The sequence below is a fragment of the Lipophrys pholis genome (assembly GCF_963383615.2).
Source record: "Lipophrys pholis genome assembly, chromosome: 2".
Classification (NCBI taxonomy): Eukaryota; Metazoa; Chordata; class Actinopteri; order Blenniiformes; family Blenniidae; genus Lipophrys; species Lipophrys pholis.
In genome coordinates, this window is record NC_137636.1 from 17,733,264 (window position 1) to 17,750,370 (window position 17,107).

The 17,107-nt window shown below is 39.7% G+C and overlaps 1 protein-coding gene across 1 annotated transcript in view; it reads right to left on the reverse strand.

Annotated features, from left to right (window-relative positions):
- Positions 1-17,107, reverse strand: part of LOC308106645 (CUB and sushi domain-containing protein 1-like) — a gene marked incomplete at both ends in the record, with an annotated part of 411,609 nt that overhangs the window by 21,246 nt on the left and 373,256 nt on the right. Inside the window, 8 exons of the mRNA XM_080458503.1 lie at positions 387-566; positions 1,140-1,316; positions 6,197-6,382; positions 9,622-9,798; positions 11,145-11,333; positions 13,447-13,620; positions 13,922-14,095; positions 15,467-15,640. Of these exons, the coding sequence (XP_080314629.1) occupies positions 387-566; positions 1,140-1,316; positions 6,197-6,382; positions 9,622-9,798; positions 11,145-11,333; positions 13,447-13,620; positions 13,922-14,095; positions 15,467-15,640 (1,431 nt within the window). The remainder of the gene's footprint in view (positions 1-386; positions 567-1,139; positions 1,317-6,196; positions 6,383-9,621; positions 9,799-11,144; positions 11,334-13,446; positions 13,621-13,921; positions 14,096-15,466; positions 15,641-17,107) is intronic.

Here is a 17,107-nt window from a genome sequence, read left to right on the forward strand (position 1 = left end):
CCATCCATCCATCCATCCATCCACTCTGGGTGACGGCAGGATACACTCTCGACAGGTTGCCAGTCCATAACAGGGCAAACACAGAGAGACAGACAGTCCTGCTGACTCACATGATTTTGTGTTGTAGGAAATCAGGTACCAAGAAAACTTCATGCATGGTTAAGAAGAACATGCAAACCACACAGAAAGGCCACTAAGCCAAGACTGAAACCTGACATATTCTAACAATGAGGTGTGACAGAGCTACCACTATGAGGCTCCCAAAAACATTTCATATAGCTGAAATATTAATATGTGACTTAAACTGAAAAATGTATTCTAAAACCTGAGGGGTAAAGAAAAGACATTCTTAAGTATCTATTTGCAGTAGTTTATTCTCCTCATACCTTTACAGCTTGGCTTGGTTTGGTTCCAGGTTCCTTCTTTAGTGCAGCGCAGAATGCTGCGTCCAGATGGGTCCATGAGGTGACCCGGGTTACAGCGGTAGGTCACCGTGTGATTGAAGTTAAACTCATTTCCCAGATAGATCCCATTTGCTACTGGCCCAGGGTCTCCACAGCTGATCACTAAAGGAGAGACAGGTAATAAAGGAAATCATACTGTCTGTACAAGTATTTTTCAGATGGGAATATTCCAGAAAGACTTCGACAGTGTAGCCAGACATCAGGCCGTGCAACTTCTGGACACATCAATCTTCTTCAATCCACTTTTTTTTTTTTTATATATATCTTAGGTTTACCACACTTTCAACAGATGCTGATTATTTTTCACTTCTCTGCTTCCTACTGAGCTCTCTCACAAAAGCTCTTCCTTAAGTTTATGCCTACTTCATTTCATCCACCTCCCATCTTCTTTCTTCCCCCAAACGTCTGTCGGCCTCTGTTAGACTTTATAAGTTAAACCCTCAGACACAACAAACTTAACCTTGTGCCGTGATAAACTTGCACAGCAGCTGTTTGCCCAGTTCATGCAAAATTCATACTACTCTTAAAGCCTTTACTTCAAAAGCACTGCTTTGTATGTACTACTACCACCACTGAGGAACGCCATGATGTATCCTGCTCAACATTTGCCAAGTTATCATAATATTGACCACATCCCATGCTGCCAGCAGTAATAAAAGGGCAGCGCAATTCTACCTGTACAATCAGGGGGTTGTCCAGTCCACGTCCCATTTGTTGTGCAGTGTCTGGTGGTCAGGCCTGATGTTTTGAAGCCTTCCCAGCAGGCATAGGCCACTGAACTGCCAAAGGTGATGCCATCACTGAAGACGATTCTGCCGTGTGCCGGGGTGCCAGGGTTACCACACGACACCGCTGAGAAATGAGGAAATACCAATCAGTATTAATTAACCACGGCGATCATATCAGCATGAGTGGTGCTGCCTTCCCGTCACTCAGGCCTGATCAGCTGTGGGCCGCAATAATGAAATTATCACTGGAGTCAGCCGGAAACAACATAAAGTATGTCCTTGAGGTAGTGATCCTGATTGATGACTTAAGGTTGTTGGACTGATTCCCAGCCCTGAATGGCAGATGTACAGTATCATCGTGTGCTCAGGGCTAACAGGAAGCTGGTAATGTATCTGCTGCGCCAACGGTCACTGCCAAAGTAGCACTTAAGTCGTAAAATGCACAGAGACAGGGTGCTACCTGGTGTTGCCTATTGTTTGGAAAATAAAGCATGTTGTGTTTGGTTTGTAGCACTGAACAATTGGATGTGTGTGTGTGTGTGTGTGTGTGTGTGTGTGTGTGTGTGTGTGTGTGTGTGTGTGTGTTGGGGGGGGGGGGGGGGGGACTTTTGTCATACAGCAGGGATGTGAAGCTAATTATCAGTTAGTTCTTGTGGACAACATCCTTCTGGAGTTATCTGTGGGAGAACACAATCCCAGGGAAGGAACAGAAAGAAAACATAATTGTAATTCCACATAGCTCTCCACATAGTGTTTGACATTGTAGCGTCCAAAAGGACTTTGTTCACCACTGTGGTCCAATTTCTGTTTGACAACAAAAGAGAAGAAAGTATAGAAAATTGTGTCATAGTCAATTTTCATCCTTTGTGGCATTGTGGTCAATCAACCATAAGAATTCAAATGAAAACATATTAAAATATGTTTTCAATAACCTCCCAAAAAAACTGCACTTGTGGGATTACTGTGTTATTTTTTTGCCAGCTGAGGGCTCACTGTTTCTTGTAAAATATATAAAGGAGTCAAAACACGGCAGGAATTCCTTTTTTTTCCACACACCAAGAGAAATATCCTACATGAAGCTGGTGCTTCCAAAGGCAGTCCCTTCCTGTGTTTGTGGTCTCTTAAGTGCCGTGTTCAGACTACAATCAAACCAGTCTGTTCAGAGGCTTCTCCAGGGGTCTCGGTCCACTTTTTTGCTTCACATGACAGCTTCTTCACTTTCACTGCAGAGAGCAAGTGCACTAGTTTGTTTAAGTTGGAGTGACCCAGTCAAATATGACCTCATTCCCACATTTCTAAGCTTTAATATTCACAACTGCTTGAACGCTTTCTCTTCTAATGATTCAATTAAGTCAAGTAGGGCTTTTTTTTAATCGTCTAAAATCTTTCCTTCCTCTTTATTGAGGGGAACCTCAACCATTAAGGGTTTTCAGACAAGTCCATTGTTTGTTTTTGTTTGTTTGTTCAGTGCTTATATTGTTGGTTGTAATAAAAACCTGTCTAGAGAGGCCACATGAATTCAGTCACGAAAGGACTACGAGTCCTAACGAGTGATCCATTGATCTTTAGTTTGCTGACACAGCACATTAACAGAGCCGTCAGGAATTAGCAACCAACCACGGCACATTTCACTAATAAGATCATGACGGCTGACGGCCCTTAACAATCAGACACCTATTGATGGGATACATTAGTTAGAGTCCTTAAAAGCCTTGTCAAAGCTCTTTCTTTCTGTGTGTGTGTGTGTGTGTGTGTGTGTGTGTGTGTGTGTGTGTGTGTGTGTGTGTGTGTGTGTGTGTGTGTGTGTGTGTGTGTGTGTGTGTGTGTGTGTGTGTGCGTGCGTGCGCGCATAGACTTGTCAAAGAGTGTAGCATGACTGTACTTTCAAAAATGTCGAGCTTACAGTTTTTGATGAATGTGTGTGTGTGTGTGTGTGTGTGTGTGTGTGAGTGTGTGTGTGTGTGTGTGTGTGTGTGCGTGCGTGCGTGCGTGCGTGCGTTCATGTGTTGGGAGGAACAGTTTTCCTTTGTGCGTGTGTCTGTTAGTGTGTATGGATTTCTTTGTGTTTGTGTCTCAGTGATAGATGTCTCACCCTTTCTGAATCAGCTTTTAACCACTATTAGCTTAATGAAAAACAACTGTGGACAGACATAAATAATTAGTATTACACAAACTTAGACACTGGCGCACAAACAGGCACACACCCCAGATGTGTGTGTGTGTGCACATTTTGAGGTTTATTGTTTAGTGCAAACGAGAAAATAGTCAAATCTAGACCTTATTTGTACCAAAGTCATACACTATCTTCACTGTGCATAAGACTTAACGTACTAGTTGTTAAACTCAAGGTTGTTCCTTGTTTTCTAGTTTAGTTTTTTCCTAAATTACTTTTTGGACAGAACTTTTTACACAAGAATGAATTAAATTCCTAATTGCTGGCAAGAAAAAAAACACCTCATTATGAGTAGCTATAAACATTTTAGGATGCTGTGTAATAATGTTACTTTCAGGAGCATCTTGTTCATTTTGGCAGTTGAAGTAAAAAAGATAAAACGCACATCAGAAAATGCATCCAATTTGTGTGTTTGTTGCGTTCATCCAGTGACGACTTCCCTAGGTTTCTGTGATAGGCACAGATAAACCAACAAGAGTGGAGGTAAGAGGAGTGCCCAGCACCTTCAATCTGATCGAGCATTTTGACTGTTTTGTTTGTGCACCTACCTGGGTATTCATGTAAAGGTAATTACCCAGGACAGCATATTGTACCACTAACATCTGACAGGTGAAACCAATTGTAAAGATATGTTTTTAAACACATAATACACATTATGTAGTATACATCTGTATTATATTAAACACTGTGTACTCCATATGATAGATTTTTAAGCTGTCCTCATACTGTTATTTTTGAAAATTCCGACAGATCTGACATAAAATATGACAAAATGATCTAAACTGAACATCCTAATGGTATAAAACCTAACCAACATTTTTGTTGGGATAAATTTCAAGAAAGTTCTGAATTGATGGAGGTCTGAGAATTACCGGCTACACCTGCCATTTCGGTATTCTCTCACAGACAGTTTATTCTGATTGAATAGGTATTCACAATTCGCCTGCACTGATTTCCAAATTACTGCCCAATCTTTTCTTCATCCTAGTGACGTCTGATAATACACAGCTACCAGTTATTATACTGCAAGTATTAGGTTTGCACACCTGTTAACGCTGTCATTGCATCCATTATATTGAAACTTTATTCAATAGGATGCACCTCATTTTAATCATTTAGATTTTGCTGTGTGGCTAATATTAACTTCTTTTTGACAAACTTAGAAATCGGATTTGTAACTGATGTTTCTTGAAACTGTGAGGGGTTTTCTTGTTGGTTTTAACTCTTAATCTGTCACCTTGTTACCTATAAACCTCAACAGATTGGGGTGTCGAAGTAATTTGAGGTCAAAGGCCACAAAGCTCAATTTAATCTTTATTAAAATACAAATTCATCTTTTAAATTGTTAATATTTATCTAAAATCAACATACACATGTGACCTAGTTTTAAAGGCCTTTATTGTTTCCATGGTTCTTTTTTGGTACACTGCTGATGACCTGATCTATTACATCCACACAAAAATGCAGAGTAAGCACTCCTACTGTATGAGTCATACTTCTTCTACCTAGCCTCTTCCTCCACAAACAGCTCATATATTTAAGTGAATCTAAAAATCTGCTTCAGAAAACAGTGGAGTTCATGTCAGCAGTGTTTTTTTCAGCCAAAATGTCTTACGTGGGAATAGGGGAGGCAGTGCAGGTTGCAGCTTAAGATCCCAGTGTCTCTACAGCGCGACGGGGACCCACTTTAATTTTGCCGAAAATTCCCGTGGGTTTCAGGAGTGTCTCTGAAAACTGCTGTTGTATAGGATGCACTTTATTAGCACAGTGCTGCAGAAGACCCAGCTCAGTCAGTGAGAAGTGACACACTTCAATCGTTTGTATGTGGGACACACAAATATAAACATGCACATATATGGACAAACAGCAAGTTGAAACTCCTGATTTTTTTTCTCCTCAAAGTGTTTGTTCCATAAACTTGTTTCATTATGTGAATTTAAAAGCTGCCTGTGGAGTTACAATTATGAATTTCTGAATACATTAAATTACCACTTACAGCAAAACAGCCCTATAAATTGTTTATTTTTCCGTTGCTGCAACATCTTAGACCACAGTAGTTAGTGCATGAAAAGTCACATGAAAAATGAGAAGTCACATTAGAGCTCAATTTATTTCGATATGAATACCATGAACTTAGCTATGAAACTTAATCAAACTTACATTCAGTTTAAGTTCTGGTTCATGAGGTATTGATTTATCTTATTTTAATTGGCATGCAGAGTAATATGGCCCTACTTTATTATCCATAGAAGATATTAGATGGTTCAAAATTGTGAGTGTGATGATTTATTTTCACACAAACTGCTAAATAATTAAGTCTATATCCCACAAATGCACTGTGAGTATATGCACAATTTGTACAAGCTCATTTTTATAGCAATGTTTATTTTTACAGCAGTGTTTTATAGAATCTGGGTTGGGACCCAAAGGTAACCTGAAATGAGACAGGGATGACTCGCTATCAAAATGTAGGATATTTTCAGAACAGACAGATCAGCATGATGCTGTGTTGTCGCATCCAAGTCCCTTGTATGAAGCAAGCAGCAACCTTTTACGATAAAACAGGGTCAATAAAAAATTCTTATAAATAGAACACAGTGTGCAACGTGCAAATGTCTATATCGACAGGCGAAAATGTATCTACTTCATTGCTCAATACCACAATACCCGGTAATGTGACAGAAAAATGAAGGTTGTCTGTGTGTTGTTTGAAGTGTGTACTGCACTTCTGCACTGTGGACTTTGCATGCTTTCATAATGATCTTTCACAGGTCAACCTTTCATGCTTTCACAAATTGATTCAGCTAAACCATCACTGGCACATGTCCTACCTTGACAGACAGGCTGTGTGCCGCTCCAGGTGCTGTTGTGTAGGCAGGTTCTCTCAGCTGAGCCAATCAGATTGTACCCTGCCTCGCAGCTAAAACGCAGAAGGCTCTTGGTTTTGAATTCTTCCCCTCCCAGGCGGGCACCGTGGGGAGGGATTCCTGGGTCCCCGCAGATTCCAGCACTTACACCTAAAGCAAGAAGGAAGACGTAAAGTTAATGTACCAGAGTGTACCGACGGTTGACACTTGCACACCACTAAAACAACCGAGTGCCCCCCACACAGTCCTCACTGATGTGACGCACACAGAAACACATTAAACTACACCAGTTTGCATGGAAATATGAATATCTTTCAAAAAGATAAACTTTTAAAATGCATGTGTCTTTCTGTCATCTGGAATGTTTCAGTGGCTAGAATAAGTAAATATGAAAATACAGTGGTAAGAGATTGTCTCTCACCGGGATCGCTTTGCTAAAAATGTATGCATGCATTCATACGAGAGGTCAACTATATCGACTTAAAAGCATTTGCGTGGCAGAAATTGCAACGATGGAGGTTTTTTTTTCCCTCAGCAGTTTTTTCCTGACAGTGACACACACACACACACACACACACACACACACACACACACTCATGCATGCAGGCACATACCCATACACGCAAACTTTGTAGAACAGCTCTTTGCATTTAGGCTATACCAAATTGTTCTAGCATTAAAGGCACTGAGCGTGTCACAATTTTAGCAGCTTAAATTCCATCGGTGGGGATTTGTGAGTTTAACAGGCTGGAGCTCCAAATGCAGCGTCTTGCATCTCAATGAGGTCTTCAGCTGCAGGATGGATTCTACCCTGCTGAGTGTTCTGTTTTGAGGCCAGCAGAGTAAGTTTATTGCATTTCAGCTGTTGAGACAGTTGATGCTGAGTTTGGAAATGATCAGTTCTGCTGTTGTGGGATCTGCGTAAGCCTGCTGTAGAGCAGCACTTACAACCTGGGAGGTAAACCAGGACTCCTCTACCTCTATGTTCCTGTGTGCTCTGTGCACATGAAGCTCAACGCAGGTTATAAACAGTACAAGTACAGTTTCCACAACTTGAAGTAAGGAACATATTAGTGTCCATTTTGATAGCAATTTTCGGCTTTTATATTTAATGTATTTACACATTTTTGTCGGGATTACTTGCCAAAGCATTATTGCCAGCTGGTGACATAACTGTTCAGTACAAGGCAGAATAGCCTCCAATTCACAAGGATAATTTAGTTCAAAAACATAAATTAAATTCCTCCTCAGTGTGTCTTCTTCATGGGGAATTCTGTGGAACAGATGGGCAAGAGAAAGCAACATGTTCAAGACTTGTTGGATTTCATAAAGTTGAAAAGTCGGGCTGCTCATAATCAGTGGCAGAAACAGCTTGTTGCAATTTGCCCCTCAATAAATTGATAAACTCATTTTGAATTATAACGTCTCCTCTAGTTTTGACATTCGTGTTTGGAAAAGTGGAAATTAAAACACTCAGCCAAGTGGAGCTGGATGCTACAGTATAAACTGGAATCCAGTTAATATAAGTGAAATAATGACCACTTTCAGGTTTCGTGCTGTCATTACCTCAACACAGTAGTTGATACCCACTGATTCAAAATGAAAACTAAATCTGCTGCACAATCAAGAAAAACAAGTGAAACATAAAAACTCTGTCTGTCAATCACATCTGTCATTTATAGTTAGAAGCAGTTATTTAGCACAGGAGCAGACCACAGGTGACATCGTGCAGCATGTCACGCCGAAGCTAACGAAAGACGTCTTCATTACTGACTTATCTGAGTGGCCTCACTCTGTCTTGTTATTCCAGATGTGATGACGCTACTTTTTGACAAGTGAACCAATTTTAGGTTTTGCCCAGTCACAAAACTGGGAACACCAGTTAAGCTGTTACTTAATCTGTGACATCTTTCAGGTTATTGTTGTTCAGCAGTTTTAATTTGGATATGATATGATATGATATGATATGATATTCATAGTGTATTTTAGCATTTTGGTGGTCTTAAAACAACATTACATAACCCATCACATTCAACCTTTATGCACAATGTCATGCACACACACACACAGCCGACAGCTGCATTACAGGGTCCTCGCGCTCTCTCTGGCACAACCTGGGGTTCAATGTCATGTTAGAGCACTCTTTCCCACATGGACAGGGTGAGGTGGGGGATCAAATTACTAATAGGATTAGAAGGCAACCTGGAATAGTGCCTGCCATCATTGATATAATTAATAGGTTTACTCATTCTTTTTTTTTTTTGTCTTTGTTTTACTGATTCTCACATTTATGACAATAAAGCAAAATAAAAGAACAGTGTGGAAAAATATCTATCAAAAATATTGTTCATTTTTATTTAATATAAATGGAGTATAATATATTTACTTTTGTAAAGTACATTTGAACATTTGAACATTTTGAACACGAATGATGAATTCATTGGGTTTTTTTTGTTTTACCAATTTAAATTTAAATGTTTCTCTTTTCTTTCTTTTTTCTTTCTATTTGTATGTTCGAAAGAAAGCTTCATTCATTCATTCATTTGTTCATTCATTCATTCATTCATTCATTCATTGATTGATTCAATGCTACTTTACCAAAGTAATCTTCTCAATTTTGAGTTGGCACTAAACTTTTCTATTTTCGTGTTTATCCATCATCTATCTATCTATCTATCTATCTATCTATCTATCTATCTATCTATCTATCTATCTATCTATCTATCTATCTATCTATCTATCTATCTATCTATCTATGGTGTTATTTCAATGTGTGTACAGTACATCTAAAGAAAATCGGGATTCCCACAGTCAACAATAAAATTTGCATTAATGACTCCTTGTATCTTTGATACTCACTTGTGCTATTTGCTATTTTATTCCTAAATTAAACAACATGATTTCAATGACTTGCATTAGGGTGATGGAAGACTACTGAGCCAGTGTGCCAGTCAGAAAAGACACAACCTTTTGAAAACATCCTTGTTAATTTCAAGAAGTGTAACCAGTGGATTTCTTTCTTGTAATAGTCAACATGGCGGCTGTGCATCAGTTGGTAGAGCGGGTCGTCTCTCAATTGGAAGGTTGCAGGTTTGATTCCCTATCTGCTCCCAAGAGATGGATTGAGCGCCTTGCGTGGCAGCCCCCTCCATTGGTGTGTGAATGTGTGTGAATGGGTGAACGTGGTCAACAATGTAAAGTGCTTTGGAGACTGCTCAAGTAGGAAAAGCGATATATAATGAAAGCCATTTAACTTATCTGTCAATTTGTTTAGCTGATCTGAAAAGGCATGATTGTACATCAGTGCGCATACTGTACATGTCTTTGACATGCCGCACTGGACATCTAAGTAATCATACATAAAGTTCTATTAAATAATTCAACTTTACCGGTGCAGTATGGTGGCGCTCCACTCCAGGTGCCGTCCTCCTGACAGTGGCGAGTAGCATTGCCAACCAGAAGCCCACCAGGCAGACAAGAGTACTGCAGTACTGAACCATATGTCCAACTGTGGGTTCCAGACATGACCGCATTCGGGGGTACACCGGGGTCACCACAGGAAGTTGCTGGGAAGACAGGAAAGGATTAGGCCTTTGTAAAAAGGGGGGGAGGGTTGGGGGCGGGGGATTGAGCAACTGTATGTTGTTATCACTATGTGTATCTGGTTGTGTCAAAGACACGTTGAAAAAGACAGCAACAAAAGTATGCAAAACAAACAAAAGTCATGATAAATTTGCAATATGTACAGTTTAACCTTCATATACATAAGTAATTCCTCTCGCCTTGCTTACACTGTATGTCAACGTACAGTCAAGCCAGTGTAGTTTATTTTTATTGAGTTTAATTGAATGGCCTGCGAGGGAGAGCAAGAGAGAGAGAGTGAGAGAAAACCAATAACTCCTCTAAAATTAAAATCACTTTCGCAAGAAAACATTGAAAGAATTGTGTTCCCTCTAGTCTGTGCAGAAAACTAGGAGAAATCGTTCCAAAGTGTCAAAGCTGTCTGTGGGGAAAACAAAATCATTTTTTTCTTCAATTTTAGAGAAATCTATGTTTTACAGAGCACAGGTTTCTGGAGGACATAGATATGAAACTGCTCACGATTTTCTATTTCTGCCAAATGACTTGTCCTCCGATATCTCCCTTTATACCCCAAATTGTATTACTCTATCCTCTCCTTGCCCCTCAGTCATCACCTCTCTCCCCCCAATTTTTCGATAAGACCTTCTTTTCTTGAACGTGAGGCTCAATGCACAGACACGAGAGTTTCACCAGTGTCTGCCTCTTCCCCCCAAATGTCCTGATGCCTCATCTCTACCTCACAGCAACACGGTACTTGTTCTCAGGTTCTGTTCATTTCTGTGTTCTGTCAATATCTGTGAATCAGCCTCATTCTCTATCATTCCCTTGTTTAATCTCTATGTTTCTATCAGCCATAGTAGCCTTCTACCAGGAGCACCTATTGCCTCAGGAGGCGACGCTGACTTTTGTCTGTGTACATGCATGCAGGCACTCACAAGCGCAAGCACAAAGGCACACAAACTCAAACCTTTAAGTTCTTTCTTTCGTATTTCTTCCCTCTTTTATGATTACTTCCCTCCCATTTTCCCTCTTGAACCCTCTCCTATTCTCTCAGTGTCATCCTCTCTTCCTCCCAGTGGCTCTTCAAATCATTCACTCTATAAATGGCTTTTTTCTGGCAAACAAAGAAAAATAAATAGGAGTCAACCCGGCTGTGACAACTTTTTTTTGAAGAAAAATACATCTAAAAACTTACCTCTTCACAATAGGAGAAATGTTTTCATCAAGAACCCCTGAATGGTGTTCTGTCCGTGTACTTTTTTCCATTTGTCTTCCGAACTGGTATTGCACTGCTTTTCAAATCAAATACTTAAAGTAGCTACTTTCATACCTAGACACCGTGGGGTTGGTCGGTCCCACACTCCATCATGCTGGCATGTGAGGAGCGCAGATCCCAGAAGGTAGAAGCCTCGTTTGCAGTGGATTGCCACAGTTACGCCGTAGCTGAAGACTTCTGGGTAATGAAGGCCAGATTGACGAACACCATTCTCCACATGGCCGGGGTCCGAACAGTTTACCACTGCACATGAGAACAGACAAGCTTATTGGAACCGATTTGTATAATTCTATTATAAGAACATGAACCTTCAGTATTGTGGATGTAAATGGTTCAGACATGAAACGGTCTTGAAAGTGTTGTCTAACAAGAGGGAGGTCAAATCAGGGTATGGGAGTCTTAACGTGGAGTTTGTGTGCCCCTTGCTACACATTTGGGTTGCTGAAAATGTAATGTGTTCATAAATGAATGGATAGAGAAGTCAAAAATTGACAGAACACTAGTTACATTTTACTAAAATATTATATACGACTGTCAGACCAGCAAAATAACGGAGGACAAAACGACCTGTTTAAGTGAATGTACCTAAAATCCCTAACCACTTATAAAACATTATTCAGAAATTTCTCAGTACTTTGCTTGTCTCCTTTATAATAGATACTTGCTCATTCATTTTAAATGGGTGGTATACAGAGCTTTTGCAAATACATTACTGACTTTCTAGCAAACAAATGTGATTACGCCATGAAACGACTCAATTTAACGCATAAATTTCACACTTATTTCTGTGTGCATCAACTGAAAACACAACAGAGTCAAATTCACTGACTCTCAACATGATGAGGGTGTGCCATGACGCAGCTGAAAACGTAACCCTGAATCCCTGTTTCATATTCATGTAACTCTTGTTGCTCTGATCCGTCTTCTCTAAACTGCTCATTTTGTCAGAGCTCACTCTGTTTCTGGAGTTCTTTGTGCTCTGCTCTCTCCTCTGGTCCATTCTCCTCTTTGTCTATCTTTTTGCTGGTTGGATGCTCGTCCAATAGGAGTGGAGTTTGATTTTCTACATGTCACAGGGGAGACTGACATTCACTCAAATTCAAGTTCATGGGGGAGCACCCATTGTGTGTGTGTGTGAGATTTCAGGCACCCTGTGGGAACAGAGAAAGTTTCAGTCTCATAATTGACAGCTGCTGCTGCGAGGGAGAGTGAAAGAGAGAGAGAGAGAGAGAGAGAGAGGGAGAGAGAGAGAGGGAGAGAGAGAGAGAGAGGGGGGGGGGGATGAAGCAAAAAGTTGGAAAAAAATGGAAAATGCAGGCAAGCAAGCGAGGACAAATCCCTTCAATGTAACCCATGTGAGCAATTGCGTTGGATCGATCTGCTCTTATGACTGAGCAAAATGCGTGTGTGTGTGTGTGTGTGTGTGTGTGTGTGTGTGTGTGTGTGTGTGTGTGTGTGTGTGTGTGTGTGTGTGTGTGTGTGTGTTTAGTGGAACTGTTACACCACCAGTAGTCTGCAGAGAGTTTGTAGTGTAACGATCACGCATGGTTAGCAGAGGATGAGAACATGTCTCCGGACATCTATCCAGCTGTGGGATATGAATTTGTTGGCTTAAGAAAGTCACAAACACAAGCAACACACCGATCGTAATCCAGCTCAGTGGTTGGTGTGTGTGTGTGTGTGTGTGTGTGTGTGTGTGTGTGTGTGTGTGTGTGTGTGTGGATACGCCACAGTTATTTAGCTCTCAGTTTTACGATCTGTTGGCAGCCAATTTGGCCAAAAATTATTCATTTCCCATAATCTAACTGGGAGAAAATACTGAGTGCATTCTGAAATGGCACATAGACAATTACAACATACATACCTTTTCGTCAAACTTATAAAATCATTCATGCCATCGTAGCCTCTATCATATGGCATGAATACTTAAATGCAGTGATCCCTTGACAGCATCAATATGTTATCTTTTGATGGTCATGCCTGTCCTTGCCATATATCAGATTGTAGCACAGGATAATAAGTTTTACAACTGTACTGTACTTTACCATCAAACAATGCTTTTTTTTGTTTTTATGCACCAATGTTTGTAACATGCGTCCAGAAAACTCGGGGCACTTCTCCTCTGACATCTATTAAAACAAGGTGAAGGCAATATGTTTGTTGCTGACTTTCCGTAAAGTTCAGATTAAAGTGCACTATATAGAGTAAAGCACTTTGAATCGCCGTGTTACTGACGTGCTATACAGTGCAAAGAGCTGTCTTGCGTCAATTTGCTTTAAAGAAGTAATTCAACAGAATCAAACATGTACAGGCTCCTACATCAGTGTAACCTTGTGTTAATGAATGGGATCGTGACCTTTGCACACGGGTAGTGGGCTGCTCCACTGTCCATTGAGTCGGCACTGAGCACGGGCATTTCCACTGAGGACGTAACCCCGGTTACATGTGAAGTTGACTACATCGTTGAGGTTGAACTCGCTCCCGTTGGTCCGCCCATTGGCTGGGTTGCCTGGGTGACCACAAGTAATAGCTGAGGGAGAGGAGAGAAACATGATGAGAAATTTCAGGTGAAGAAAACAAATTCTGAGGAACATTCCAGCTCTTTTCATTTCGCATTTTCTGCGATTTTCCACTTTTTTCTTTCTGAACATGACAATGCAGCAGAGATTGTAGGATGACTGCATTAATCCTCAATGAATTTCTTGTAAGCTCATGTATGTGATGCAGTGGCTTTATGGAGTCATTGTCATTATTACATACAGTTAGAAGGTGGTCACTTATCAACCTAATTAGCAGCATCTACACTAGGAATGGTTTCAGAAAGTACTTACGGACGCAGACAGGTGTTGTTCCAGACCAGCGATGATCTTGCTGGCAGATTCTGACAGACGTCCCAATTAAGCGATATCCCAACATACACTGGTACACCACAGTGTCACGGTAACTAGAGCCATCTCCGCTAATGTGACCATTGACTATGGGATCTGGGGAGTCACAGTGGCCAGCTGGGAGAGGCAAAATGACAGAAATTATTACTAATAGTTGCCGAAAGCATTTGATCATTCCCAAAGTTATGACCTAAAAACATGTTCTCAAACATTGTCCCAGGCCTTGCACTTTTAAGTAAAATACAGATGCTGTTTCAGTACTTCAACTAGTAAATGTATGTCAGATAAAGTCATCAGTGGACCATTCGAACAATGGCAAAGACTTTAGTCATAAGCATGCAACAATGGCACACCATGTCTGTTTGACCTGAACATTTAAATTATTTCTTTTTTTGCATTCTTTAGAAGGCCTTAAAGTGGCACATCCTTTCACATTGTTTTAGAAGTGGGCCACATACATTGTGGGACTTGTCTTGAAATCTGGAGGAAAATGTGTGAAAATCATTGGATTGTAATCAATAGTACTTCACTAGTAAAAGGTGCTATTATCCATGTTTGGACTGCTGTGGGTCTTGGTTTGTGGCACCTCTCATTTTCTCACTCTCCATACATGTATTAGTCACCATTACATGCTACTGGCATTCCGTTTCCCTCCCCTACTCTAAGCTTTCTTCTGTTTTTTTTCTTTTTTTTTTGTATTATTCAAAATAAATCCTCAAAGACAAACCAGGTGTAATGAACATTTTATCAGGACTGCCGAATCTGGCATTTGGGATAGAATTGACGTTTGAGGCTTTTTTGAAATACCATTTGCATTTCATTGTGATGTCATGATTTGTCCTGTTTAAATACACAAATGAACCAATACACCACCTTTAACAATGTGATTTCATTGTTCAACAATTTAAAAAAGTGACAAACTGAATTATTGCAAAAAGTAGGCTTTTCAAAATCAAAAACAAGAGATATTCTTACTTTTTACAGGGTTTTTTTCAATCTTCAATTTCATAAAATAAAATGATGGGGGGGGGGGGACTATGTGATAAGAACTGCAGTATCAGAAACTGTCCTTGAGACATATTATTTCTTTTTTTTTTCCTTTTTCCTTTTTATTTCAATGGTACGTTTTACCTTGCAGTGTAGCTTTGAAAAATGAAAATAGTTGCAAACTCCTCATGGTTAACAGCATCTTTTCCATACATGTCATTTCAAGGGTAAATACATATACATAATAAAACGTATAAAAAGTACACTTGAACATATTACCACTTAAAAGTGGGCATTTGTGCAATGTCCTTGACACAAGTCTAATGCCCAACCTTTGCAACTTCTCTATTATATAGCAATGCCACAGCTTAGGGAAGATTTTCTATTACACTATATCTTGTACTACACTTTAAACATAATATTAGGGACTTGAATACTGTGTTCTATACTTTTGACAAAGGTCAAACCACATCACATCTTATCAGGCTGGATGGCTCTTACCTAGACACCTGGTTTCTGCACCGCTCCACAGCCCGTTAGCGCCGCACTCCCGGACATGTGACCCCACCAGGGTGTAACCATGGTTACACATGAAGATTGCGGTTGCTCCAAATGTTGTCAATGTCCCCAGTTTGGTACCAAAGGGAGGAGAGGGAAGCTCGCCACAGGAGATGACTACATAAGAAAATGAAAAGAACATCGCAGAAAGACATTAGATCAGATAATACAACACATAAGGAGGCAACTGTCACATTACAAACAATATCTTTCAAGTCAAACATGTTTCCAGGTCTTCATAATTTTGAACAAAACATTTCAAGAGTAAATTTTTCACAATCCACCTAACTAAATTAGATTTACTATGTCACATAATGTAGGATCTTTTTTTCCTTTAAGATCCCATTAAATTAAAACTACAGCCAGTTTTTAATCTATCGCTATGAAGACTGGACTCTCCTGATTTATGCATTAATCTGTATCAAATAATTGTGGACAGATTTATTAATTAAATGAAATGCCAATATTTTGTTAATGTATATGTCATTATGTGCTCATGCAAACATGATAAGTGAATTACAATGTTTTGTAAACATAAAGCTGTGAATGATTTCCTACATCCAAATACAATTAATGGAAAAATCCGTTTTCACATACTTTATCTAACATAAAAATAGACAGTATGCTATTTTTCAATGGGTCTCCTTTGCAACACAGCAGAACTAGTTCTGGTTTAAATTGGTGGGAGTGTATCCTGCACTGAAAATGTAAATGAAATCAGGAGCACGGCCCCCCTCATGCGATTTTACTAAAAATGCAGAAGATGAAAATCACCTCTCCATTGATTTGTCGGACTGACAATTTTCTAAAATTACTGATAGACTTCAAGACTCAACAGTGATGTTGAACTGCCAAAATGTTCTGAGCTGCTGCATGTGTTTGACAGCTCAACTCAAATATAGAAACTTTATCAATGACGATGTGAAAATGTGTCTTTGGCTCCCTCATGAAAATGTGTGATTAAAATTTTTTTGAACAAAACACAGTCACAACAGAAACACCAGAAGATAAAAGAAAATCAGCAAATTGACTGATATTGTCAATTAAATAACCATCAGTATAATGTCAAAATAACATTCTTTTGGAGGGTGTCATTGTTTTTTCAACATGAAGAAAATCAGAGATCACAGTCCCAAGACAATGTGCAATAAAGATTCTAATATAAAAAAAGAAAAAAAAATTAAATAGAAAGTTGTAATGGAAAAGGATAAATGTACAAGCACTCTCACTCTACTGATGTCACTTTCCTATCAAACTGCTACATCTGGGGTGAGCAGTTTAATGGACACCAGCGTTTCTCTTTAAACCTTTCCTTCCTTTCTCTCTTTAAAGTCTTTCTTGGTGGTTCCTAGTAGTGTAACTTTCTCACACTTTTCCAGCTTGTGTCAGGATGAGTATCCAGTTGTTATCACTAATATGTCACAGTTCCTGACAGCGAGTTAAATGGCCTGTTAACGCCATCAAAAGCTGAGGTGAAACTTGACATTTGTTGTCATGATGTCAACCTCAGCAGTGGACATCAATATACATGAATAACAACCTATTAAAATGTGAGACGAAATGAGAACGCAGTCTTGAAATTAA